General features: G+C 44.2%; 2 protein-coding genes and 1 long non-coding RNA gene across 10 annotated transcripts in view; 2 read left to right on the top strand and 1 right to left on the bottom strand.

Moving 5' to 3' along the window:
• The window catches only part of LOC108515618 (uncharacterized), a 15,460-nt gene extending 10,111 nt beyond the window's left edge, over nt 1-5,349 (top strand). Inside the window, exon 3 of one of the 2 annotated variants that reach the window (XR_001881580.1) lies at nt 5,273-5,349. This is a non-coding gene — a long non-coding RNA (uncharacterized LOC108515618). Of the gene's footprint in view, nt 1-3,264; nt 3,307-5,272 lie in introns of those variants that run through there. The other variant, XR_001881579.1, reaches the window with a different exon arrangement.
• CFAP97 (cilia and flagella associated protein 97) overlaps nt 1-21,315 on the bottom strand; it is a 48,273-nt gene extending 26,958 nt beyond the window's left edge. For 2 of the 6 annotated variants that reach the window (XM_017852651.1, XM_017852656.1), the window contains exons 1-2: nt 21,196-21,291; nt 4,867-5,927 (exon numbers count right to left, since the gene is read on the bottom strand). In XM_017852651.1, the coding sequence (XP_017708140.1) occupies nt 4,867-5,911 (1,045 nt within the window). In that variant the 5' untranslated portion in view covers nt 5,912-5,927; nt 21,196-21,291. The other 4 variants (XM_017852653.1, XM_017852652.1, XM_017852654.1 and 1 more) reach the window with 4 other exon arrangements.
• A 192-nt stretch (nt 21,316-21,507) lies between these two features.
• LOC108515619 (sorting nexin-25-like) overlaps nt 21,508-27,396 on the top strand; it is a 107,121-nt gene continuing 101,232 nt past the window's right edge. For both annotated transcript variants that reach the window (XM_017852657.1, XM_017852659.1), the window contains exon 1: nt 21,508-21,738. In XM_017852657.1, the coding sequence (XP_017708146.1) occupies nt 21,685-21,738 (54 nt within the window). In that variant the 5' untranslated portion in view covers nt 21,508-21,684. The remainder of the gene's footprint in view (nt 21,739-27,396) is intronic.

Below are 27,396 nucleotides of genomic sequence, written 5' to 3'. Positions count from 1 at the left end.
TGTCACATCAGAGAAATGCAAATCAAAACCACAATGAGATACCATCTCACACCAGTTAGAATGGCAATCATTAAAAAGTCAGGAAACAATAGGTGCTGGAGTGGATGTGGAGAAATAGGAACACTTTGACACTGTTGGTGGGATTGTAAACTAGTGCAATCATTATGGAAAACAGTATGGCGATTCCTCAAGGATCTAGAACTAGATATACCATATGACCCAGCCATCCCATTACTGGGTATATACCCAAAGGATTATAAATCATGCTGCTATAAAGACACATGCAGACGTATGTTCACTGCAGCACTATTCACAATAGCAAAGACTTGGAATCAACCCAAATGTCCATCAGTGACAGACTGGATTAAGAAAATGTGGCACATATACACATGGAATACTATGCAGCCATAAAAAAGGATGAGTTCGTGTCCTTTGTAGGGACATGGATGCAGCTGGAAACCATCATTCTCAGCAAACTATCGCAAGAACAGAAAACCAAACACTGCATGTTCTCACTCATAGGTGGGAACTGAACGATGAGATCACTTGGACTCGGGAAGGGGAACATCACACACCGGGGCCTATTGTGGGGAGGGAGGAGGGATTGCATTGGGAGTTATACCTGATGTAAATGACGAGTTGATGGGTGCTGATGAGTTGATGGGTGCAGCACACCAATATGGCACAAGTATACATATGTAACCTGCACATTATGCACATGTACCCTAGAACTTAAAGTATAATAATAATTTTAAAAAAGAGAAATATCAATATGTTTTAATGTAACAGACTCTGAAGTTCACAATTAAAAGTTAATTGAGATTAATTTCAGATTTCACATTGCAACTAACATCTAAGAAACCACTACTTGTGGGCTGGGCGAGGTGGCTTACACATGTAATCCCAGCACTCTGAGAGGCCGAGGCAGGCAGATCACCTGAGGTCAGGAGTTCCAGACCAGCCTGACCAACATGGTGAAACCCCATCTCTACTAAAAATACAAAAATTAGCCGGGCGTGGTGGAGGGCAGCTGTAATCCCAGCTACTCGGGAGGCTGAGGCGGGAGAATCGCTTCAACCTGGGAGGCAGAGGTTGCAGTGAGCCGAGCTCGCACCACTGCACTGCAGCCTGGGTGACAGAGTGAGACTCTGTCTCAAAAAAAAAAAAAAAGAAAAGCAGCATAAAATATGACTTGTGGTATAAAAAAAAATCCACAATTAACGGAAAAGGTTATTAAAATACTCCTTCATTTTTGAACCACATTTTGTATATGCCAGATTTTCTGTATATCCTTCAGGCAACGATATATAGATTATAATAGATTATAAGCAGAAGCTGATTTGAGAATCCAGCTATGTTCTATTAAACCAGACACTAGTGGTTAGCAAAAATCACTGATTTTTTGGATATACAGCTTTTTCATGACATATGTTACTTATATTATATGGTAACTATATAATGAGTTTATTACTACTATTAAATAAGTATTTTTAAAATGTTTAATTTCTAATATGGTAAATATTTATGGATATAAGCTATAGCCTATATAAACAAAAGCTCTTCAGAATCCTAAATAACTTTTATGAATGTAAAAGGGTCCTACGATCAAAATGTTTAAAAGTTGTGTTAGCACACTTGAGGTTGGTGCCAGAAATCCAGAAGAGCAGAAGACAGCTGCAGCCTGCTGTCTATCAACCCAATGAATCATCCACCTAGCGAATCGTATGCTCTAGCTTAATTAATGGACACACAGACTGGGAAGCGGCCATAAGAATTAGAAGAAAAAAGTGAAAATTGTTACTCCAGATGGCTTGATTAAAAATTAGAGATTTTACCCAGGGGAGAATATTAATCAAACTTCTTAAAGATTATAATGCAGAAGGATGCACAGACTTTTTCTATGTATTTCAGATGGCAAATTTAACAGGAACGGGCAACTGTTACAAAATCAAATTTCCCCGAAACATATGAAATACATTTTCTAACCAGCAGAGCTGTGCAGCAGAAGCGGCTTCCTGACAGTCCCTTCCGTCTACAAATACTATTATGTGCCTATATTTGGGAATTCCTACAAGAAATAAGATCCTGCCTTCATTCACTCCAATGGGACACACGAGCAAACAAACTACACTAATTTCAGGGTCTGGTAACTATCCCGATGGAGGGAAACAGGCTTCTGCGACACAGAGAGGTGTGTAAAAGCTCCCAAAGATAGATGCCTAGAAAACGGCTCTGTGAGGCAGTGATGTATAAACCGAGAGACTTGAGAAACAGGTAGAAGCAGAGCCCTGTGCAAAGAAGAAGGGCCGTGGCAATGCAAGTGCCCTACCACTGGGAAAAAACCTGGAGTGTCCTTACAACAGTAGCAGCAGCAACAAGTGTGACTGGAGCACAGTAATATGACATCAGGTCCAAAAGGCCAGCGATACCCATACAACGTAGAGCCATGGTTCCCATCAATCTTAATAGCATACTAGACCAAATGCATCAGAATCCCTGTGGGCAGAGCCTGGGCATCAGTATTTGTTTTACGAGTTCTCTAGGTGGTATTAATGCACTGCCTGGGATGAGAGTCTGTTAGGCAATAATAAGGAATTCAGATATTATTATCATTTTTTTGAGACGGAGTCTTGCTCTGTTGCCAGGCTGGAGTGCAACACGATCTCAGTGCAGTGCAGTGCCACGATCTCTGCTCACTGCAATCTCCGCCTCCCAGGTTCAAACTATTCTCCTGCCTCAGCCCCGAGTAGCTGGGACTATAGGTGCCCGCCACCACACCCGGCTAATTTTTGTATTTTTAGTAGAGACGGGGTTTCACCAGGTTGGCCAGGATGGTTTCGATTTCTTCACCTCGTGATCTGCCTGCCTCAGCCTCCCAAAATGCTGGGATTACAGGCATGAGCACCATGCCCAGCCGATATTATTATTATTTTAATAATAATATACGGGTTTCACTATGTTGCCTAGGTGGGACTCAAGGGACCCTCTGGCTCTGGCCTCAGCCTTCAAAGTAGCTGGGATTATAGGCATGTGCTGCCATGCCTGGCTTCATACATATATACACATGTATATACACTTGTTTTTTTTCTTTTTTTTTGATGGGAGTCTCGCTCTGTCATCCAGGCTGGAGTACAGTGGTGCAATCTTAGCTCACTGCAACCTCCGCCTCCCAGGCTCAAGCAATTCTCATGCCTCAGTCTCCCGAGTACCTGAGAATACAGGCGTGTGCCACCACCCTCGGCTAATTTTTTGTATTATTTGTAGAGACGGAGTTTTGCCATGTTGGCCATGCTGCTCTCAAACTCCTGACCTCAAGTGATCTGCCCACCTCCACCTCCAAAGGTGCTGGGATTACAGGTGTGAGCCACCGCTCCTGGCCAGGTATTATTTTAATATAAGAGTAAGTCACTGAAGAGTGGAAACTAGTAGGACTGATTTATTTATTTTTTTTAATTTACTTTGTAAAAAATCACTTTAGTTCTTACGAGAGGAATTGAGGGCATGAATAGAAAACTCTTCAATGCTGAAAGTTCTAAGAGGCTGAATAAGCATTTATTAGGAAAGATTTATGGGATGGAGGCTTAGCCACTAGATGGTGATGGCCAACACTAAGAGTGTGATTTTTCAGAGACTCTAAACAATCAATAGGTACAATCAGAGAAAGGGGGGAAAAAATGCCTACAAAAGTGCCAGATGCAGTGGCATGCACCCGTAATCCCAGCCCTTTGGGAGGCTGAGGTAGGAGGTTTGCTTGAGGCCAGGAGTTCGAGGCAGCCTGTGCAACACAGTGAAACCTCATCTCTACAAAAATAAAAAATATTAGCCAGGTGTGGTGGGGCATGACTGTGGTCCTAGGTACTCAGGAAGCTGAGGCAGGAGGATTACTTAAGCCCAGGAGGTCAAGGCTGCAGTGAGCTGTGGTCATGTGACTTCACTCCAGCCTGGACGACAGAGAAAGACCTTGTCTCAAAAACAAAAAACAAAAAACAAAACCTACAAAAGAGGGAACATCAAGTGTGAACTGCTCCTAAATACACTTTGTCAATTTGACCTGTTCTACTAACAAGGTATTTATGCCCTTACATTGCTACCATATGTAATTTATCTAGCTAAAGACTTTAACATTTCAAACAAAGGAATTCTATTTACAATTTAAAAACTTTATCAACTGACCTAAAACCTACCCAGCATTATTAGTTCTGTTAACTAGTCCAAAGATAAACTTTGAAATTGCTTTTATTTGAACTGGAAAATTGTTATTTTCAAACTAAATATAAATAATAATAACTTGATACAGAAACAAAGCAAAAGACTATTCTAATTCAAAATACCTTATATCTTAAAGCAGCTTAATGTTTTTCATCAATTTGGTAATTATTTGTAAGTAATGCTCTTTAGCCTCTAACTTAAAAGTCTGAAGAGTCCTCTTTAGTTTACTCTGAGTTCTCTCATTTGCCAGCATTCTTGCCACTGTCCCTGATATGAGGACCCCACATCAGGTGTTAACCTGAGCACTGCTGCCTTTTTTACAGAAGAAAGTGAAATATGCCCGTGTCTCTATCGAAAGCGGAAAAACATCTGGCTCCCCTTCTCTCATTTATCTTATCCATCTGTTTTCTTTAGGCATTCTGAGTTTGTAAGGCACTAAAATAAAATATGTATTATACAAATAGAAATCACTATACCAAATAATACAAATGATATTCGAGATATTTTTATGGTAAAATACAGTATTTGGTAAAGTTACTAATAATATCAATTATTCCCAACAATAAAAAATATCTACTAGATTAACACAAATTCATAGCATTTAATAGTTACACTCCATATATAAATACACATACTTTAAGAGGAAAAGAAAATTACCTTTCAAAAGATGATTCAGATCCATTGTGTCATGTAAGACTTTTTGTTTATGTCTGTGGTCTAAACTGGAGTCTAACACTGAAGACGACTTTGAGGAGAGATCAGGCTCATGTTTTTCTTTCCCTTTTTTGGCTGATTTCAAATATTTTGAATTATTTTTCAAATCCTCAACATCTTCATATATTTCTTGGCTCACATTTTCTTGCTTTTCAACTTTCACTTTTTGATCATTTGCTATGCCCAGTTCAAAAGACTGGAGAGGGCTAATGTCTGGAGTTGATAAGGGACTTACGTCGGTCACAGTATCTTCAGACTCCTCGGGGTAGTGGCCACATTTTGGTGTAGTACTTGAAGGCTGTGTTTCTGTCGATTTTATTTCTGATTTATACTTCTGTTTTGGTGACAGGAGGGTTACACCAGATACATGTTTCTTGGATGATGGAGACGAATCAGATAGATGGCTTTCAGACCCTGCATCTAAACAATCTGTGCTTGAACTCGAAGATGAGGAAGATAAAGAGGAGGAGGAAGAGGAGCTAACTTTGCAATACTTTTTCCTTATGCTTTTTTTAACGTTGGTAGATGGTTTGGCAGACTTGGACTTGGCATGGTATTTCTTCCCATCATCACTGCTTTCCTCTCCATCTGTGTAGTAATCATTTTCACCTTCTTTTACAATTTTGGGAATTCTATTTGGAATGGACACGTGTATTTTAAGTCCTGTTGTAACATCACACAATTTTTTTGATCTTGAAGAGGCTGGCAATGAGAAAGAACTTACAGCTTGTGTAACATCGTTCTCAACAGGGTGTTCTGGGGGAAGTTTCAGGTTTCTTTCATTTCCCTTCTCAGTAAGATAATTTTCTGTTGTTTGCATTCCAGTGTTCGAGTTCACATTTTTTGTATCTTTATCTATTCTTTCCTTCGGGTCATCATTTTGCTTGTCAAAAACTGAGTTAGTTTCACATTTCTTTCCTTCTTCAAAGTCACTGTCAAAGAAAGAATGGTCGACTTCACCTTCTAATATATCTCCAAACTGATCCATGATGGCAAAAATATATCTGCAAAAAAAAAAAAAAAAAAAAAAAGGAAACATCAGACTAAAGAGTGATTTCCAAATACTTTCCATTTGTATACAATAATTATTTTCCCAAACTGCCAAGTGTGGTTAATATATAAAAGAAACATTATAAAACAACAACAAAAAGTAACTCAGTGAAGTGATGATGGGGTTGTATGAGTAACAAGTTCTACCAATTATTTGAAAAATAAAAAAGTCCCATAATTAAGTTCACAATAAAATAACAGATCATCAAGGCAAGGATGTCACAAACATGGATACCTAAGCGAACCTTAAGGATAATCTGCCTTCTATAAATTAAGTACAACGAAACAAAGAAAAAGGCTGGGCGCGGTGGCTCACGCCTGTAATCCCAACACTTTGGGAGGCCAAGGCGGGCAGATCACCAGGCCAAGAGATCGAGACCATCCTGGCCAATGTGGTGAAACTCCATTTCTACTAAAAATACAAAAATTAGCTGGGCGTGATGGTGCGTGCCTGTAGTCCCAGCTACTCAGGAGGCTGAGGCAGAATTGCTTGGAGCCAGGAGGTGGAAGTTGCAGTGAGCAGAGATCACACCACTGCACTCCAGCCTGGTGACAGAGCGAGACTCTGTCTCAACAACAACAAACAAAAACAAAAACCCAAAAAAAAATATACAAATTAAATACAATTAGAGTTTAGAATAAGAAAGGATAGAGTTAAAAAAAATCTCATAGGTCACCTCCCTTGAGAATAAAAGTCAAAAAAATAAAAGAAAGGAAAAGAAGAAAAATCTCATAGGACCAGCTAAACCAGTCCAAACACGATTCTAGTGGAAGCCGTGCAGTGAGGACTGCCTAACATATTTCAGGACTTGCTGTCTCTGTCCCCTTTCTGCTCCTTTACCGCAGTTAGGGAGGAAGCAGCAGAGACAAGGAGATGATTCTTGTCAAGGTTCCCCATCCCTTCTTGAAGAGGAACAAAAGTTCTAAGTCACACATACAGGCTGCACAGGTATGTCAAACTTCTGAATGTGTAATCACAAACTGGGCCAAAACCACATGTAGAAAATGAAAGGGGAAGAGTATATATGTCTCACTGTGTTAAAGGGGGTCTGATATAAGAGATGTTTCACAGCAGACAGCCAATGGCTGTCTAAAATGGAAAAATCAAGGCATATTATTCAGACACATGGAGTTAAGTATTACAAAAACTGGATTAAAATGTTCAGAGTAGTTCCCTTTATTATGGGGCAGGGACCACTTGATTTTTGTGTGTTTTTTTCCTTAGAGACCACTGTTTTGTTATAGACCTTAAATTACTAGTTGACCTGTAAATTTATATATATTACTACGATAAAAACATTGATTTAAAATATTTTAATATTCCATACAGTTAAATTAGAAACATCATTATAAGGCCATAGTCTTTAAAAAATGTTTTTTTTAACTGTTATTACAGTGGTCAAAGCAGCTGTGTCACATTATCTATTACTGATAACCTTAAGATCAGAATTGACCTTCTAATACTACTCTCCACTACAAAAATCCCAGGACTCCTTGGCAGGCAGGGGACTGCGTTTCTGGAGGCAAAGAGCCTGGATCAGCTTATTGTTGCCAGAAAGCACAATATTCATAAGTATGCCTGGGGTGGCGGGAATGAAACAGAGGATCAGTTTAAAGGGGCTTCCACTGTCCACGCTGGACAATTCAGCACTGAAGAAGAAAAAAGGCAAGTATACATAAAAATGAAAAACTAATTTCCATGAGAAGCCATGAGTACACACTGATATTCAAAAGTAACAATAAAATAATTTCCAATAATAAAACAGCAAAGGGCCGGGCGCGGTGGCTCATGCCTGTAATCCCCAGCACTCTGGGAGGCAAAGGCAGGTAGATCACGAGGTCAGAAGTTCAAGACCACTCTGGCCAACATAGTGAAACCCCATCTCTACTAAAAATACAAAAAATTAGCCAGGTATGGTAGTGTGCACTTGTAATCCCAGCTACTTGGGAGACTGAGGCAGGAGAATGGCGTGAATCCAGGAGGTGGAGGTTGCAGTGAGCCAAGATCACACCATTGTACCACTCCAGCCTGGGCAACAGTGCTCGCACTGTCTTTAAGACTCTGTCTTAAAAATATAATTAATTCTATTTTACATCAAATCAGGGAATAAACGATTATGTAATCTGTATCCTAAACCAGCCACAACATTCTGCAGCCTTTAATTGCTTAAGTGACTGTGCAACCTTAAAAAAATCTTTTTTAAAGTATAGATATAATTTAAAAATGAGTCAAACTTGTATTATTAATACTATTGTGATAAATTAACATGACAGGTTAAGGTATGTGTGGTAAAACATTTTATCATGGGTTAATTCTGCTTGTCTTTAGTGTTTCGAAGAGTTGAAAACATTCTGATGTATTAGATTCATAAAAATTTAACTGTCGGCCGGGCGTGGTGGCTCCAGCCTGTAATCCCAGCACTTTGGGAGGCCGAGACGGGCGGATCACGAGGTCAGGAGATCGAGACCATCCTGGCTAACACTGTGAAACCCCGTCTCTACTAAAAAATACAAAAAAAAAAACTAGCCGGGCGAGGTGGCGGGCGCCTGTAGTCCCAGCTACTCGGGAGGCTGAGGCAGAAGAATGGCGTGAACCCGGGAGGCGGAGCTTGCAGTGAGCTGAGATCCAGCCACTGCACTCCAGCCCCAGCGACAAGAGTGAGACTCCGTCTCAAAAAAAAAAAAAAAAATTAACTGTCATCTACATTTAAGCACAGAAGGGAATCTAATTGATTAAATCAGCAAGTTTAGACTTAGTTTGTTTTATAAACAATATCTAAGTGTTTAGGAAGAGTTCCTTTGTTAGGTTTGTAAGTGTGCCTAGCCAGTGGTTTGAGGTACTTAAAAAAAAAAATCTAAACAATAAAAATTTGTGATGTTAATCAAGTTAGCAAATGGTATACAACGTTTAGGAAAATTTAATATATTTTATCAGCCAAGTGAAGATTAAGCAAAATACAAGTGAGTTTTAAAATTCTAATGCACAAGAAAATCTTAAAATTTAAGATTATAAATGTATACCTAATAAACATTAAAATACAAATTTTACTATTTTCCATAGCATCGATTAATGCCTTCTCATTTTAAAATCCAAACTGACAGAGGGAAGTCTCTATCCCAAATCCTTAAAAGACAGATACTTGATAAAGTTTATTTTTATGTTTTATCTTTTGAGACAGGGTCTTGCTTTGTCACCCAGGCTGGAGTGCAGTGACAGGATTCTAGCTCACTGCAGTCTCCAACTCCTGGGCTCAAGTGATCCTCCCACCTCAGTCTCCCTAGTAGCTGGAAGTATGTATGGCATGCGCCACCACACCCGGGTTTGTCTTATTTTCTTTCTCCCTTTTTTTTTTTTTTTTTTGAGACAGAGTCTCTCTCTGTCACCCAGGCTGGAGTGCAGTAGTGGGATCTCGGCTCACTGCAGCCTCCACCACCCGGGTTTCAGTGATTCTCCCGGCTCAGCCTCCCAGGTAGCTGGGATTACAGGCATGCACCACCACGCCCAGCTAATTTTTGTATTTTTAGTAGAGAAGGGGTTTTGCCATATTAGCCAGGCTAGTCTCAAACTCTGAACTCAGGTGATCTGCCCACCTCAGCCTCCCCAAGTGCTGGGATTACAGGCGTGAGCCATCATGCCCAGCTTCTTCTTTATTTTCTGGAGACAGTCTCCCTATGTTGCCCAGGCTGGTCTGGAACTCTGGGCTCAAGTGAGTCCCCCATCTCGGCCTCCCAAAGTGCTGGGATTACAGTCGTGAGCCACTGTGTTTGGCCTCCTAATAAAGTTTTTTTGTTTGTTTTTGGTTTTTTGAGAGTCTCACTCTGTCACCCAGGCTGGGGTGCACTGGCATGATCTCGGCTCACTGCGAACTCTGCCTCAAGCAATTCTGCTGCCTCAGCCTCCTGAGTAGCTGGGATTACAGGCATGAGCTACCACATCCGGCTAATTCTGTATTTTAAGTAGAGATGGGGTTTCATCATGTTAGCTAGGCTGGTCTCAAACTCCTGACCTCAGATGATCTGCCCGCCTCAGTCCTCCAAAATGGTGGGATTACAGGTGTGAGCCATTGCGCCCGGCCATCTCAAGTAATTTATACAAACTGAAACTTGTCTCTTTCAAAAAGGAATCTGGCACTTTTAGAGTCATTAAAAAAACTAAAAACTTCTGAATCAGTAACGTCACTTCTGGAAGTTTATCCTAAAGATACTATACTAAGAAGAAAAAAGATGCCCCGCACGGTGGTTCACAGCCGTTAATCCCAGCACTTCGGGAGGCCAAGGCGGGCAGATCGCCTGAGGTCAGGGGTTCGAGACCAGCCTGGCCAACATGGTGAAACCCCATCTCTACTAAAACTACAAAACATTAGCCAGGCGTGGTGGCGGGCGCCTGTAATCCCAGCTACTCAGAAGGCTGAGGCAGGTGAATCGCTTGAACCCGGGAGGCAGAGTTTGCAGTGAGCTGAGATTGTACCACTGCACTCCAGCCTGGGTGACAGAGAGAGACTCTCTCTCAAAAAACCAAAACCAAAACAAAACAAAACTTTATTAGGCCAGCCACAGTGGTTCACGTCTGTAATCCCAGCACTTTGGGAAGCTGAGGTGGGAGGATCACTTGAGCCCAGAGTTCAAGACCAGCCTGGGCAACAAAGGGAGACTAGAAGTTGGGAGTGGTGGCTCATGCCTGTAATCCCAGCACTTTGAAAAGCCAAGGTGGGCGGATCACCTGAGTTCAGGAGTTCAAGACCAGCCTGGCCAACATGGTGAAATCCCGTCTCTACTAAAAATACAAAAATTAACTGGGCGTGGTGGCACGTGCCTGTAATCCTAGCTACCCAGGAGGCTGAGGCAGGAGAACTGCTGAAACCCGGGAGACAGAGGCTGCAGTGAGCTGAGATCACACCACTGCACTCCAGCCTGGGCGACAGAGAGAGACTCCATCTCATAAATAAATAAATAGACAAATAAAGGGAGTTCCAGCATTACTTGTAACATTGAAAAGCTTCTATAGATAAATATTACTGTTAACATAATCACTTAGATCAGGAGTCAGCAAAGTACCTGTCCATAAGCCAGATCTTGTCTGCCGTCTGATTTTGTGAATAAAATTTTACTGGAACACAGCCCCACTCGCGGACACAGGTATTGTCTCTCCCAGCTTTCACACTACGACTGCAGAACTGAGTAGCTGTGACTGAGACCCTATGGCCCACAGAGACTAAAATACTTACCATCTGATCTCTTACTGAAAAGTTTGTAGGCCGGGCGTGGTGGCTCACGCCTGTAATCCCAACACTTGGGGAGGCCGAGGCGGGTGGATCACCTGAGGTCAGGAGTTCAAGACCAGCCTGGCCCACATGGCGAAACTCCTTCTTTACTAAAAATACAAAAATTAGCCAGGCGTGGTGGTGCATGCCTGTAATCCCAGCTACTAGGGAGGCTGAGGCAGGAGGATCACTTGAACATGGGAGGCAGAGGTTGCAGGGAGCTGAGATCATGCCATTGCACTCCAGCCTGGGTGACAAGAGCAAGACTCCATCTCAAAAAAAAAGAAAAGTTTGTAGATCCCTGGTTGATTTTATTTATATTTTTTAAAGAAACAGGTCCTCACTCCATTGCCCAGGCTGGAGTGCAGCGACAGGATTCTAGCTCACTGCAGTCTCCAACTCTGGGCTCACGTGATCCTCCCACCTCAGCCTCCAGAGTAGCCGGGACTACAGGCGCACACCACTGTGCCCAGCTTGTAGACCCGTGCTTTAGACGATGTATGAACATGAAAAGTACAGAATACAAAACTTTTCTATACTGAATAATATAATTTACAGTTAAAGCAAAACTAGAGGGGAGGAGGCCATAAATTAAGAACTGACCTATTAAAAGAAAAATGACACACAATCCCATTGTAGTGCCATTACTGTTACCATAATAGTGTTTGTGTCATAAATGAGGCACGTAAGTGATGTGTGGGAGTCTGCTCAGAGGTTGAAACGAATGAATGGAGTCAGACGCACCCAGACTCAAAATACGATTCTGCTGCTTCCCAGTTGTGTGATCCTGGGCATGTACACAGGATGTTCGCCACACCACAGCATCTGCTACTGTTTGCAACAGCAATGCAAGAGAAACAACTTCACTGTCCATTAAGAGGAAAATGAATAAATAAAACGTTGCATAAGCACATATCTGCCAAAAAGGATACACTGAGATCTACAAAAATAACATTGAATAAAAATGCAGAATTTAAAAAGCCAATGAGGCTGGCACCATGGCTCATGCCTGTAATCTCAGCACTTAGGGAGGCCAAGGTGGGAGGATTGCTTGAGCCCAGAGCCCAGGAGTTCCAGACGACATAATGAGCCCTCATCGCTACAAAAAATTAAAAAATAAAAATTTGCTGGGCATAGTGGTGTGCCTGTAGTCCCAGCTACTGAGCAGGCTGAGGTGGGAGGATCACTTGTGCCCAGGAGGTTGATAATGCAATGAGTCATGATTAACCACTGCACTCCAGTCTGGGCTACAGGGCAAGACCCTGTCTCAAAATAAATAAATAAGCAAGCAAGCAATGATACAATTACATAAAACTTAAAACATATACAAAACAATGCTATATTCTTCATGAGCAGAAACATACAAGCCAAGTTATAGAACACGGATTCGAAAGACATACATTAAACATGAGTATAACCCATGAGGGGAGGGGAGAGGAGTAGTGTGGTCAGGAGAAGGAGAAATATAAAAACTTGGATAGAGGCCTGCGATCATGGGTCATCACAAACATAAAGACTGAGGCTAATCATAATCTAATTTTGCCCACTTGAATGTAAAAAAAAAAAGTAAAATAGCCACTGAATGGTGAATTGGTCTTATAACACTGTCATTAAACTCCCAAAAATGTCACCTTTTTTTGTAAGATAATTCACCTTTGAAAACAAAAGTCAAGGAGTGGAATAAAAAGAATTGTGGATACCCCACAGTGTAATGGTGAGCATTCTGGACTCTAAAAAGAACTGAGGTTTTATGGTTTTTTCCTTTCTTACTTTGTTGTGTGGTTAAGAATATTTTTGCAATTAAAATTTTTAAATTAAGTTTCTTCAAATTTCAAAAGTAAATGGTTTAACGGCATAGCCTAGAGTAATATCTTATAAACTATGGGTCACAATCCAGTGTAAAATCAATTCAGTAGCTCGTGTCCATCATTAAACTGACAAAGAAGTAGAACAGAGTGTAATAATCAAGAGTGCATTACAGGCCGGGCACAGTGGCTCATGCCTGCAATCCCAGCACTTTGGGAGGCCGAGGCGGGCAGATCATTTGACGTAGGAGTTCAAGATCAGCCTGGCCAACAGGATGAAACCCTGTCTCTACTAAAAATATAAAAAATTAGCTGGGTGTGGTCGCACATGCCTATAATCCCAGCTACTCGGGAGGCTAAGGCAGGAGAATCACTTGAACCCAGCAGGCGGAGGTTGCAGTGAGCTGAGATTGTGCTTCCAGCCTGGGGGACAGAGGGAGAGTCCATCTCAAAAGAAAAAAAAAAAAAAAAGAGTGCATTATATATTATAAGAGTAAGTTTCATGAAACTGTTGTTTCTATTACTTAAATGCATGGTGTGCACTAGGCCTTGATGTAAAACCAGCTGCACATTCCCGAGAGTCCCAGGCAAGGGTTTGAAATGCCACTGATCTATGGAGATAAAAAGCTTTCATCAAAAGGTAATGTACTACGATACATATAAGATGGAATGAAAGTTTAAACTTTGGGTGGTACTAGACAGTGTCAAGTGGCATAGGTAATATGACAGTGTCTAGGGAAACTCTGCTAATAGATTAAGGCCTCACTAGAATAAATCAGGAGCCAGAGTTGAAGAAATGTAGTTTAAGGCCAAGAACAGTGGGTCGTGCCTGTAATCCCAGCATTTTGGGAAGTTGAGGGGAGTGGATAACTTGAGGTCAGGAGTTCAAAACTAGCCTGGCCAACGTGGTGAAACCCCATCTCTACAAAAATACAAAGATTAGCCGGGTGTGGTGGCAGGTGCCTGTAATCCCAGCTACTCAGGAAGCTGAAGCAGGAGAATCGCTTGAATCCGGGAGGCAGAGGTTGCAGTGAGCTGCTATTTTGCCACTGCACTCCAGCCTGGGCAATTGAGTGAGACTCCCTCTTAATTGAAAAAAAAAAAAAAAGACATGTAGTTTAAATTACAAATATAAAAAATAAACATTTTCTTGAAATTCGAAGAAACTGAAATCAGAAAATTATTTAGCTATAAGAGATAATTACACTGTCTGAAGAAATGAAGAGATCTTAAACATAACAAAAGAGCACTTTTAGGCCGGGCGCGGTGGCTCAAGCCTGTAATCCCAGCACTTTGGGAGGCCGAGGCGGGCGGATCACGAGGTCAGGAGGGCGAGACCATCCTGGCTAACACGGTGAAACCCCGTCTCTACTAAAATACAAAAAACTAGCCGGGCGAGGTGGCGGGCGCCTGTAGTCCCTGCTACTCCGGAGGCTGAGGCAGGAGAATGGCCTAAACCCGGGAGGCGGAGCTTGCAGTGAGCTGAGATCCGGCCACTGCACTCCAGCCCGGGCGACAGAGCAAGACTCCGTCTCAAAAAAAAAAAAAAAAAAAAAAAAAAAAAAAAAAAGAGCACTTTTACTAACTCACAAGTAATAAGTTTCTATTAATTCTTGGCCCAGAATTAATATTACACATATTTATATAAACTTATTAACAGCCACGTGACTATTACACTGAATGGCTCTGCTGGATTTTACTGGCAAATATATTAACAGGAAAGTTGTTTTTTAATTTTTTTTTTTTTTTTTTGAGACAGAGTCTTACTCTGTCGCCCAGGCTGGAGCGCAGTGGTGCACAATCTCGGCTTACTGCAACCTCTGACTCCCTGGTTCAAGTGATTCTCCTGCCTCAGCCTCCCGAGTAGCTGGGATTACAGGCACGTGCCACCACACCCAGCTAATTTTTGTATTTTTAGTAGACACGGGGTTTCACCGTGTTAGCCAGGATGGTCTTGATCTTGATCTCCTGACCTCGGGATCCGCCCGCATGGCCTCCCAAAGGGCTGGGATTACAGGCGTGAGCCACGGCGAAAAGTTGAAATTTTCCTAAAAGTCCACTTAACATCCAAATTTTTCCAACTCCTATCCCTTAGAAAATTTTAAATCAAAAGCTAGAAATGATTAAGCTTAGTGAGGAAGGTATGTTAAAAGTCCAGGAGATGGGTCAAAAGCTAGGCCTCTTGCACCAGTTAGCCAAGTTGTGAAAGCAAAGAAAAAATTCTTGAAGGAAATATAAGACTGCTACTCCAGCGAACACAGGAGTAAGAAAGCGAAAGAGCCTTACTGCTGACATGGAGAAAGTCCGAATGGTCTGGACACACCAAGTCAGCCACCACGTTCCCCTAAGCCAAAGCCTAGTCCAAAGCAAGGCCCTCACTCGCTTAAGTCTATGAAGGCCGAGAGAGGTAAAGACGATGTAGAAATCTCAGGCTCGCAGAGGCTGTCTCTTGAGGTTTAAGAAAAGAAGGCTGCTCAGCCGGGTGCAGTGGCTCATGCCTATAAACTCAACATTTTGGGAGGCTGAAGTGGGCAGATCCCTTGAGGTCAGGATTTCAAGACCAGCCTGGCCAACATGGTGAAACCCCATCTCTACTAAAAATACAAAAACTAGCCAGGCGTGGTGGTGGGAGCCTGAAGTCCCAGCTACTTGGGAGACTGAGGCATGAGAATCCTTTGATCTGGGAAGGCAGAAGCTGCAGTGAGCCAAGACTGCATCACTGCACTCCAGCCTGGGTGACACATACTCTGTCTCAAAAAAAAAAAAAGGAAAGAAGGAAGGAAAAGAAGCCTTCTCTATAACATAAAAGTACAAGGTAAGCTAGGCATGGTGGCTCACGCTTGTAATCCCAGCATTTTGGGAGGCCGAGACGGTGATCTCACCTGAGGTCAGGAGTTCGAGACCAGCCTGACCAAAATGGTGAAACCCTATCTCTACTAAAAATACAAAATTAGCCAGGTGTGGTGGCGCATGCCTGTAATCCCAGCTACTCGGGAGGCTGAGGCAGGAGAATCGCTTGAAGGCAGGAGGCGGAGGTTGCAGTGAGCCGAGATCGCATCATTGCACTCTAGCCTGGGCAACAAGAGCGAAAACTCTGTCTCAAAAAAAAAAAACAGTACAAGGTAAAACAGCAAGTTCTGATGGAGAAGCTGCAGAAGATCTAGCTAAGAGAATTGCTGAATGTGGCTACAATAAACATCAGATTTCCACTGTAGATGAAACAGTCTTCTATTGGAAAAGGATGCTAACCATCTAGGATTTTCATAGCTAGAGGAAGAAGTCAATGCCTGGTCTCAACACTTCAAAGAACAGGCTGACTCTTGTTAAGGGCTAACGGAGCTGGTGACTTTAAAATGAAGCCCGTGCTCATTTACCATTTCATAAATATTAGGGCCCTTAGGCTGGGTACAGTGGCTCCCACTCGTCATTCCAGCACTTTGGGAGGCTGAGATGGGTGGATCACTTGAGGCCAGGAGATGGAGACCAGCCTGAGCAACATGGCAAAACCCCGTCTCTACAAAAAATACAAAAATTAGCCAGGTGTAGTGGCATGTACCTGTAATCCCAGCTACTTGGGAAGCTGAGGCTGGAGAATAGGTTGAACCCAGGAGGCAGGTTGCAGTGAGCTGAGATCGGGCCACTGCACTACAGCCTGAGTGACAGAGCAAGATTCCATTTCAAAAAAAAAAAAAAAAAAATCTGGGTACGGTGCCTCACACCTATAATCCAAGCACTTTCAGAGGCCAAGGCAGGCAGATCACCTGAGGTCAGGAGTTTGAGACCAGCCTGGCCAATATGGTGAAACCCCGTCTCTACTAAAATAACAAAATTAGCCAGGCTAATTTTATATTCATAGTCTCAGCTACTTGGGAGGCTGAGGCACAAGAATCACTTGAAACAGGGAGGCAGAGGTTGCAGTGAGCCAAGATTGTGACAGTGCATTTTAGCCTGGGCAAGGCAGCAAGACTCTGTCAAAAAAAAAGAAAAAATCTTAAGGGTCCTAAGAATTATGCTAAATCTACTGTGCTTGTCGTCTATATATGAAACAAAAAGCCAAAAAGCCCAAATGACAGCACACCTATTTACAGCCATAATTCACTGAATGTTTTAAGCCCACTGTTGAGATCGACTGCTCAGACAAAAAAATTCAAAATACTACTGCTCATTGACAATGTACCTGGTCACCCAAGAGCTCTCATGAAGATGTGCAAGATCAACGTTGTTTTCACGCCTGCTAACAACATCCATTCTGCAGCCCATGGATCAAGAAGTAAGTCAACTTTCAAGTCTTACTTTTCAAGAAATGTATTTTGTAAGGCTGTATTTGTTATAGGTAATAATTCCTCTGACGGATCTGAGCAAAATAAATTGAAAACTTTCCCCCATTAAGAACACTTATGATTCATAGGAGGTCAAAATATCAACATCAACAAGAGTTTGGAAGAAGCTGATTCTAACCCTTCTGGATAACTTTAAGGGATTCAAGACTTAAGTGGAGGAAGGAACTGCAGCTGTGGTAGAAATGGCAAGGGAACTAGAATTAGAAGTGGAGCCTGGTATTTTGGAGGGCCAAGGCAGGAGGACCAGTTGAGCCCAGAAGTTTTATATCAGCCTGGACAACACAGTGAGATCCCGTTTCTTAAAAGAAAAAACTAAACTACAAAATTAGCTGGGCACGGTGGCTCACACCTATAACCTATAATCCCAGCACTTCGGGAAGCTGTAGCAGGCAAATGACTTGACGACAGTAGTTGGAGACCAGCCTGGTCAACATGGTGAAACTCCATCTCTACTAAAAATTAGCTAGGTGGTGTGGCACATGCCTGTAATCCCAACTACTTTTGGGAGGCTGAGGCATGGGAATCACTTGAACCTGGGAGGTAGAGGTTGCAGCAGTGAACCGAGCTCGTGTCACTGCACTCCAGCCTGGGTGACAGAGTGACATTCTGTCTCAAAAAAAAAAAAAAAAGCTGGATGTGGTGGCACGTGCCTGTAGAGGCTGAAGCAAGAGGATCACTTGGGCTGGGGAGGTTGAGGCTGTAATGACCTGTGATCATGCCAATGCACTGCAGCCTGGGTGACAGAACAAGACCCTGTCTCAAAACAAGAAAAAATAAGCAGTGCCTCAAGATGTAACTGAATTGCTGCAATCTCATAATAAAACTTGAACAGATGAGGACTTGCTTCTTATGGATGAGCAAAGAAAGTTTCTTGAGATGGAATTTACTCCTGGCGAAGAAGCTGTGAACATTGTTGAAATGACAACAAATGATTTAGAATACTCCGTATACTTAGCTAATAAAGCAGCGGCAGGGTTTGAGAAGACTGACCTCGTTTTAAAGTTCTACTGTGAGGCTGGGTGCTGTGGCTCACGCCTGTAATCCCAACACTTTGGGAGGCCGAGGTGGGTGGATCACTTGAGGTCCAGAGTTCGAGACCAGTCTCACCAACATGGGGAAACTTCATCTCTACTACAAATACATAAAAATTAGCCAGGCGTGATGGTCCATGTCTGTAATTCCAGCTACTTGGGAGGCTGAGGCAGGAGGACTGCTTGAACCCGGGAAGCGGAGGTTGCAGTGAGCCCAGATCCCACCTCTGCACTCCAGGCCAGGTGACAGAGCAAGACTCCATCTCAAAAAAAAAAGAAAAGTTCTACTATGGATAAAATGCTGTCAAGCAGCATTACAAACTACAGACATCTTTTGTGAAAAGAAGTCAATGAAGCAAAGTTAATTATTGTCTTATTTTGAGAAATTGCTACAGCCATCCCAACCTTTAGCACTCAGCACCTTGGTCAGTCAGCCGCCATCAACAGTGAGGCAAGACCCCCCACCAGCAAAAAAAATTACAACTCCCTGAAGGCTCAGATGATTGACAGCATTTTTTAGCCATAAATTATTTTTTAGATAAGGTATGTACATTTCTTAAGCATAATACCATTATACCTTTAACAGACCACAGTATAGTGTAAACATAACTTTTATATGCACTGGGAAACCAAAAAATTCATGTGACTTGCTTTATTGCGAGATTTAATTTATTGTGGTGGTCTACAACCAACTAAAATATCTCCAAGGTATGCCTTTATTTATTCCCATGGTTTAAACCCCTAGAAATCTAACCCTCCACCCGGTTTTAAGATCTCTTCATGTCGTATCTCCACAGTTTATCATCTTTTAAACACTGTATACAAACTTTCTGGCCTAGCCACTTCTTTTCTAGGAAAGCCCTGTGTCATTGTAAAAATTAACATAAAATAAAATACGTACGCCTTTTCCCCTGTCTTGTAAGTTTAACTTCCGGAGCCCCAGCTGCAGGAAAAGGTTTTGTTTTTCCCTCCCCGTCCCCTACACTTGTCTCCTTGCCAGACTGGGGAGCTCCTCGTCACTTCCTCATCTTTGTATCCCCAGTACCCAAAGGAGAACCTGACGGATTTAGTCATTCAAAGAATGTTTATCCTGCAAAGGAGTCTAGAGTTAGGAGATTTAAGATCGAGCCGTGCTCTTTGCTACCCACAAGGGCAGAAAAATCGCCTTGTATGTGTGTGGCTGGGTGTGGTGGCTTATGTTATAGGCTCATACCTGTAACTTTGGGACGCCCAGGCAGGCAGACCACCTGAGCCCAGGAGTTTGAGACCAGCCTGGCCAACACGGCCAAACCCCACCTCTACAAAAAATACAAAAATTAGCCGGGCGTTATAGCTCTCGCCTGTTGTCCCAGCTACTCCAGAGGCTGAGGTGGAAGAATCGCTGGAACCTGGGAGCTGAGGCTGCAGTGAGCCGAGATCGGGGCCACTGTACTCCAGCCTAGGCAACAGAGTGAGATCCTATCTCAAAAAAAAAAAAAAAAAAGAAATCACCGTGTTTCAGCCTAGTTTCCTGTCCTCTTTCCCCACCCCTCCAGATACACACACCAGAACTATGCCTTTATCTGCATCCATGGTAAGGTCATACAGTCCCCAAGAGCTGGAAGCCAGCTGCCTCCCTAAGCGGTCACAGTTCACGCGCAGTGGTGCGTAGTCCGCTGCCTGTGAGACTTTCCAGGTTTAAATTTCGGTTAATAATATCCAACAGAGTTATTGCAAAGATTTAAACACTCATGTGACTTAATTTACAGGAAAATTTACCCAACAATCCCATCCACTAAGCAATTCTTTGGATAACATTTACTACGAAGTGATTCAATTTACCATAGAGAATAAAGAAGAAAAATGACTTAATAAAGTAGTTAAGATGGTCTTTACAACAAACTAGGAAAGGGTAAAATTAAAGGATAGTTCATCAGTCCATAACAACCCTCTGGTGCTCAATCAAGACAGAGTTTTGCCAGGAGGGGCGTGGCCCACGCCTGTAATCACGGCACTTTGGGAGGCCGAAACAGGAGGATGGCTTGAGCCCAGGACTTGGGAGGCTGCAGTGAGACATGATGGTGCACTCCACCCTGGGCCACAGAGCGAGACCTTGTCTCAAAAAACAAAAATAGAGACAGAGGTAAGTTTTCACCAAAGCTGCCTGAGAGTCACTGGACACGCCCCACTTGCCAGGTCCTACAGTCAGCAGTAACCCGACTAGTGCTTTCACCCAATATCAGGAAGATACACAGAAAAGCACCGGACACTTTTTAAACTGTCATCTTGTTACTGTGACATTTCTGTAGTTAAATAGTACAACAGGCCTCCAACAAGATACCCAATTGGGTACATGAAAGTCCCGGCCCAAATTAAACACCTGTTTCCAGGAACTCTAGGCTCTTGTCCACACCCCCTACCGTCCCCGGAAGGCAAATAGCCCCTCGGGCCTCGTGGGATAGGTTCGAGTCCCTAGAGGTAGGAGGCAGTCGTCAAGGCCCTGCATGTGGTCGCGGCCCAATCTCGATTTAGGGTTGATCCTGACCCTCAACGCCCCCCGGAACGCGTGAGAGGGCGGGACCCACCGTTCTCACCGGGGAACGGGGTGGGGCGGCGCCGGGACCCGCCGCCACGGGCGCCTCTGTCGTGGGGGCGCGGCCTCCCACCGCCCGCGCAGGCTTCGTTAAACCCACCCCGAGTACTCGCCGCCGCCTGGGCTCCGGAGCGGGGAAACGGATTCGAACGGAAAGCAGCGTGTCGGGCACCGCGCGAGCAGGGAGGCTGGAGCCGCTGGCGCGCCCCTCACCTGAGAGCCGCGGCCGCCACAGCCCCACGCGCGGCGCTGGCGCACTCCCGCCGACCCTGACGGCTCCGGCGCCGCGCGCCCCGCGCTTCCGGAGGGGAGAGAGCGGAAAGGGAAAGGAGGGCGGCGCGGGCGCACGCCGGGCCTCGCGCGGCCCTGCGCGGCGGGCGTCACAGAGCGCGGCGGGCAGGCGGCCAGGCCGGGGCTCCACGCGGGCGGAGCTGGAGGCCGGGTCGGGGGCGCGCACACGAGAAGAGCCGCGGAAGAAGGCGGTCCAGCCCGCGTGGTTGCCAGGGCGCCCTAGAGGCGTTACTGCTGCTCCCGGCTGCCTAGGGCGACGCGGGTAGGCCCCGTTGTTATCGTGAGTTAATAGGGAAAGCTGCCTTGATTATCTTGTAATTCTCTACCAAAACAAGAATAAAAAAGGACGGCGGCTGTGTGTTTGTGATATTTTCTATCAGCAAAGTTTAGTTCATACCACTAGTTAGTTCTATGGACCAGAGGCTGGTAGCAGAATGCAAAGACCTTTGCCGAGGGGTAAACGAGGTGGGTAGTTAAAACAATCTAAGGTAAAAATGATCTCTGCAGAATATATTGAATGCAATAACTTCTCGTTGAACTCTCAGGTATGGTGGGATGATGGCACCCCAAAAATGTGTACCTCCTAATCCCCACAACACGTGAATATGTCACCTTATGTAGCAGACAGGATTTAGCTTATGTGATTAAGGATCAAAATGGGAAGATTAACTTGGATTATCCAGTGGACCAATGGAATCACAAAGGTCCTTATAAGAGGGAGACAAGAAGTTCAAAGTCAGTAGTGGGAGCTGTGAGCACAGAAGCTAGAGGTTGGAGTGATGTCAGAAAGAGGTAATGAGCCAAGGAGTGCAGGTAGGAGCTGCAAAAGGAGGAAACGGATTCTCTCCTGAAACCTTCGGAAGGAACCCAAGCCCGCAAATTTTGATTTTAGACTTAAGACCTTCAGCACTGTAAGACGATACACTTGTGTTGTTTTAACTACTAAATGTGTAGTAATTTGTTACAGCAGCAATGGTACCCAATCCAGTAGGTACTCAATAAATATTGCTCATACCTAAGCGCAAAGAAGGGTAGGAAATATGGGTCTTACCCTGTCCCCGGGAGTTCCAGTAAGGATTGTCTATTTTCGTCCTTCACAGTGCATTTTGTACTTGTTGGTCTTAATTACCAAAAGTATAATCAATTCTCTTTTTGTTGCCTAAAAGAAAGCATTGGTTGGGCGCGGTGGCTCACGCCTGTAATCCCAGCACTTTGGGAGGCTGAAGCGAATGGGCCACCCGAGAGGGGTTCAAGACCAGCCTGAATAATATGGTGAAACCCCGTCTCTACTAAAAATACAAAAATTAGCTGGGCGTGGTGGCGTGAGCCTGTAGTCCCAGCTACTCAGGAGGCTGAGACAGGAGAATCGCTTGAACTCAGGAGGTGGATGCTGCAGGGAGCCAAGATTGTGCCACTGCACTCCAGCCTAGGCAACAGAGTGAGACCGTGTCTTAAAAAAAAAAAAAAAAAAAAAGCATTTCACTTTCTTTTAAAGTGCTTAATAAAACTATGTTGGCACCACTTTCCAGGGATAGTTGTTAAACTGTGATCGGCCGGCACAGTGGCTCACACTTATAATCTCCTGCACTTTGAGAGGCCGAGGTGGGCAGATCACCTGAGGTCAGGAGTTCCAGACCAGCCTGGCCAACATGGTGAAACCCTGTCTCTACTAAAAATACAAAAATTAGCCAGGTGTGGTGGTGCACATCTGTAATCCCAGCTACTCGGGAGACTGACACACAAGAATCACTTGAACCAGGGAGGCAGAGGTTGCAGTGAGCTGAGATCACACCATTGCACTCCAGCCTGGGCAACACAGCGAGCCCCTCTCTAAATAAATAAATAAATAAACAAACAAACTGTGGTCAAAAGTTTATCTTACAAAGGACTTGAGTAGCTATTTCTCCAAAGAAAATATACCAATGGCCAATAAGCACATGAAAAGATACTCAACACCATTAATTAGGGACATGCAAGTCAAAAACACAATGAGATACCAGGTCACACCCACCAGGATGGCTTTAGTCAAAAAAAAAAAACAGAAAATAAGGATTGGTTAGAATGTGGAAAGATTGAAACCCTTATGCATTGCTTGTGGGAATGTAGAATACGCAGCCACTGTGGAAAATGGTATGGCATGTTCTAAAAAACTTGAACATAGAATTATATGACCCAGAATTTCCTTTTGGACATATACTAAAAATAAGTGAAAGCAGCGTCTCCAACAGATACTTATACACCCATGTTCATAACAGTATAGCCAAAAGGTGGCAAAAAAACTCAAGTGTTTGTTCATCAACAGACAGATGAAGGAGAATGTAGTAGATACATAAAATGGAATATTATTCAGCCCATGACCTGTGTGCCTCCGGTCCACGTTACAACATTAAGATGTGCTGCAGGACAGACAGAATGGAAGATGTATGCCGGGCGTGGTGGCTCTCTCCTGTAATCCCAACACTTTGGTAGGCCGAGGTGGACGGATCACCTGAGGTCGGGGGATTGAGACCAGCTTGACCAACATGCAGAAACCCCATCTCTACTAAAAATACAAAAAATTAGCCAGCCATGGTGGTGCGTGTCTGTAATCCCAGCTACTCGGGAGGTTGAGATAGGAGAATCTCTTGAACCTGGGAGGCGGAGGTTGCGGTGAGCCAAGATCACACCATTGCACTCCAGCCTGGACGACAAGAGTGAAACTCTGTCTCCAAAAAAAAAAAAAAAGACGTATTAATGTTCTCCAGAGAGACAGAACCAAAAGGATATAGATAGATACATTAGAAGGAATTTATTGGTAGAATTGGCTTACGTGATTATGAGGCTGAGAACTCTGATGATATACCCTTCGCCAGCTGGAGAGCCTGGAAAGCTGCTAGTGTGGCTCAGTTCAGCTCTGAAGGCCTCAGAACCAGGGAATTGGATGGCATAACTCTGAGGCGGTAGGCCTGAGAACCCAGGAGGCTGCTAGTGTAACCTGGAGTCTCAACGCCAGAAAGCCTGGAGTTCTGCTGTCTAAAGATGGGAGAAGAGCAGCTCCAGGGCACAGAGGAAACCACCTTTTTGTTCTTTCTGGGCCACAGCTGATTGGATGGTGGCCCACATCAGGGGTGGATCTTCCCCACTCAATCCACTAACCCAGGGGCAGTCTTCTTGGGAAACACCCTCATAGACACACCCAGAAATAATCCTTTGTTAGTTTTTCAGGTAATCCCAATTCAGTCAAATTGACACCTAAAATTAACCATTGTCACACTTATCTTACCTCACTTCTCAATGTTCTTCAAACCACACAGGGTGGAGGCTGGACTACCATTTGTTAAACAAATGTCAAAGTGTCAATGCTGATTTAGCCGCAATACATTTCTCCAAAAAATAAATACAAATGTGCTGTGAGGAAGTTTTCTGACCCCAGGCTTACATTTATTCATATCTGCATTACTCCTGGGTACAATATATATGTGTGTATTGGAAAGATCACGGTCTTAAGAGTTACAGGCCTGGGCTGTCAATAAGTTTCAGACCAGTTGGTTCAAGTTATAAAAACTTAGCATTTGTCAGGAGGCTAAGTTGCTGTGATTCTCACAAAGCTACAAAACTATCCACTTTTTTTTTTTTTTTTTTTTTTTTTGAGACAGTGTCTTGCTCTCTTCTCCAGGCTGAAGTGCTGGCGCCATCTGGGCTTACTGCAACTTGTGCCTCTCAGGTTCAAGCGATTCTCCTGCCTCAGCCTCCTGAGTAGCTGGGATTACAGGCGCACGCCATCCCACATGGCTAATTTTTGTATTTTTAGTACAGACGGGGTTTTGCCATGTTGATCAGGCTGGTCTCAAACTCCTGACCTCAGGTAATCCAGCCACCTCGGCCTCCCAAAGTGCTGGGATTACAGGCATGAGCCACCATGCCAGGCCCCAAACTATCCACTTTTAAGCATGGAATACAGATCAGGATCAAGAATTTAACTTTTTTTTTTCTCTTCCATAATATGAGATGACTAAATCACAGAATTCTTAGGAAGCATCATGGCATAGTGATTCAATGCACAAGCTCTGAAGCTAGACCACATGGAGTAACAACTAAATCCTAGTTCTGTTATTTATTAGCTTTACGATGTTGAGCAAGTTATCTTACTCCTGTGCTTCAGTTCCCCACTGTGTAGATGGAGATAGCCGTTGGGGTTGTTGTGAAGATTAAATGAAGTATGTTTGGTCCTTAGAATAGTATCTGGCACACAGTAAGTGCTGTTAGTTACTATTATGGTGAGCTAGCGCTAAAATTGAAAAATTAATTTAAATTTATCATAAAGCCTTCAGAATACAGTCCTCGGCATGTAAATGATCAAAAAACATAGATTTTGTTGTTGGTGATAACAAGCCGCTATGCTTTATTTGAATAATTTGGGTTTGTAGGGTACACTTTGAGGGGCTCCAGTTGGCTGAAAATTAACAACTATTTTAGAGGCAAAAGGGCTTCTTCAAAATTAATTATGCTGCTTTATTTATTTATTTTTTTTTTGAGACGAAGTCTCACTCTGTTGCCCAAGCTGGAGTGCAATGGCACGATGTCAGCTCACTGCAACCTCCACCTCCCGGGTTCAAGTTTCACTATGTTAGCCAGGTAGTCTTGAACTCCTAACCTCATGATCTGCCCGCCTCAGCCTCCTAAAGTGCTGGGATTACAGGTGTAAGCCACCGCGCCTGCTCATATTTTCTTTAAAAAGGAGGAGTAAAGGAAGCTGGTAACTTCTTTTGATCATCACCTTGGCATGGCAAAGTCACATCTAGCATGAGGCACTCTTCATTTCTGACTTAGAAGGTTTAAGAAAGAATGAAGTGAGGCTGGGCGCTGTGGCTTATGCTTGTAATTCCAGCACTTTGGGAGGCCGATGCGGGCAGATCACGAGGTCAGGAGATCGAGACCATCCTGGCCAACATAGTGAAACCCTGTCTCTACTGAAAATACAAAAATTAGCTGGGTGTGGTGGTGGACGCCTGTAGTCCCAGCTACTCGGGAGGCTGAGCCAGGAGAATGACTTGAACACGGGAGGTGGAGATTGTAGTGAACAGAAATCGCCCCACTGCACTCCAGCCTGGGCAACAGAGACTCCGTCTCAAAAAAAGAAAAAAGAATGAATGAAATACCCATGAATACCAATTAATACTAAAAGTAAAAGCTACATCTGCTACTCTATTAGTCTTAGCAGTAATTGCCAGTGTTTAAGTAGCATATTGGCATCTACTTAGCAAGCGTTACCTGTATATTACTGGCTATGACAGAAGAAAAGGCAAATATATACTCTAAAAATTGTTTGGACCATGTTCTTTTGCGTGGCTGATAGCATTTGTACTGAATAGTTGGGAGGGGGGAAAAACAGAATTGGAGCCAAAGTGATTATGGGCAGCTACCTGCACCCTGTTACACCAGGCAGACTTCTTTGGACCTTTCCATAGCTAGGAATTGCAGGCTTCACTTACTCCACCGCACGTGTCTGATTCCTTGCTTAAGGCGGCAGGGTGGGAAAGGGAAGGTCGTTAGAAACTGTGATAGGCAGGCTCGGGAACAGCAGCCTGTTTAAATAGCGAGTGAAAACCAGGAAGAAATGTTGCAGGCTGCAAGCAAAGAGAAGAGGTTACTGTCAGTGATGAGCGGAGAGGGAGAATTACGGGATCACCTGAGCTGGGGAATTACCAGCGCCGCTGACACCTGCAGCAAAATTTTCCACGAACAGACGGCATCCTGTGGAGGCAGAGGGGAGCGTGGGAAAGAGCGGTGTGCGCCGCGCTGGGTTGCGCCCCCTCCCCGTGGGGCCCCGTCCCGGACCCCGCCCCCGCGCTATGGGTGGGCGCCTCCTGGCTGTCACTCAGCGGCCGCGGTGGCTCCGGGCCCCGCCCGACACGCACTTAAGGGCGGCCCCGCCCCGCCCGCGTCAGGCTGGCCGGGCTTCAGTCACAACACGGTGGGGCTCCCTGGCTGCGCCCGGCCCGGCAGCTACGGGCCCAGCGCCTGGTGGCGGCGCTGAGGGGTCGCCGAGAAGGGCCCAGCGGCGTCTGCGGGGGCCGCTCCCTCGGTGGACCGCGGGCGAGGCATGAGCGCGGGCTCCCCCTGCCTCCGGAGCGCCGGCGGGGG

Source organism: Rhinopithecus bieti, unplaced genomic scaffold (assembly GCF_001698545.2).
Source record: "Rhinopithecus bieti isolate Rb0 unplaced genomic scaffold, ASM169854v2 scaffold_35307, whole genome shotgun sequence".
In the NCBI taxonomy this organism is placed as follows: Eukaryota; Metazoa; Chordata; class Mammalia; order Primates; family Cercopithecidae; genus Rhinopithecus; species Rhinopithecus bieti.
The sequence above is the reverse complement of the archived record's forward strand: the minus strand, read 5'-3'. Positions and strand labels throughout refer to the sequence as shown.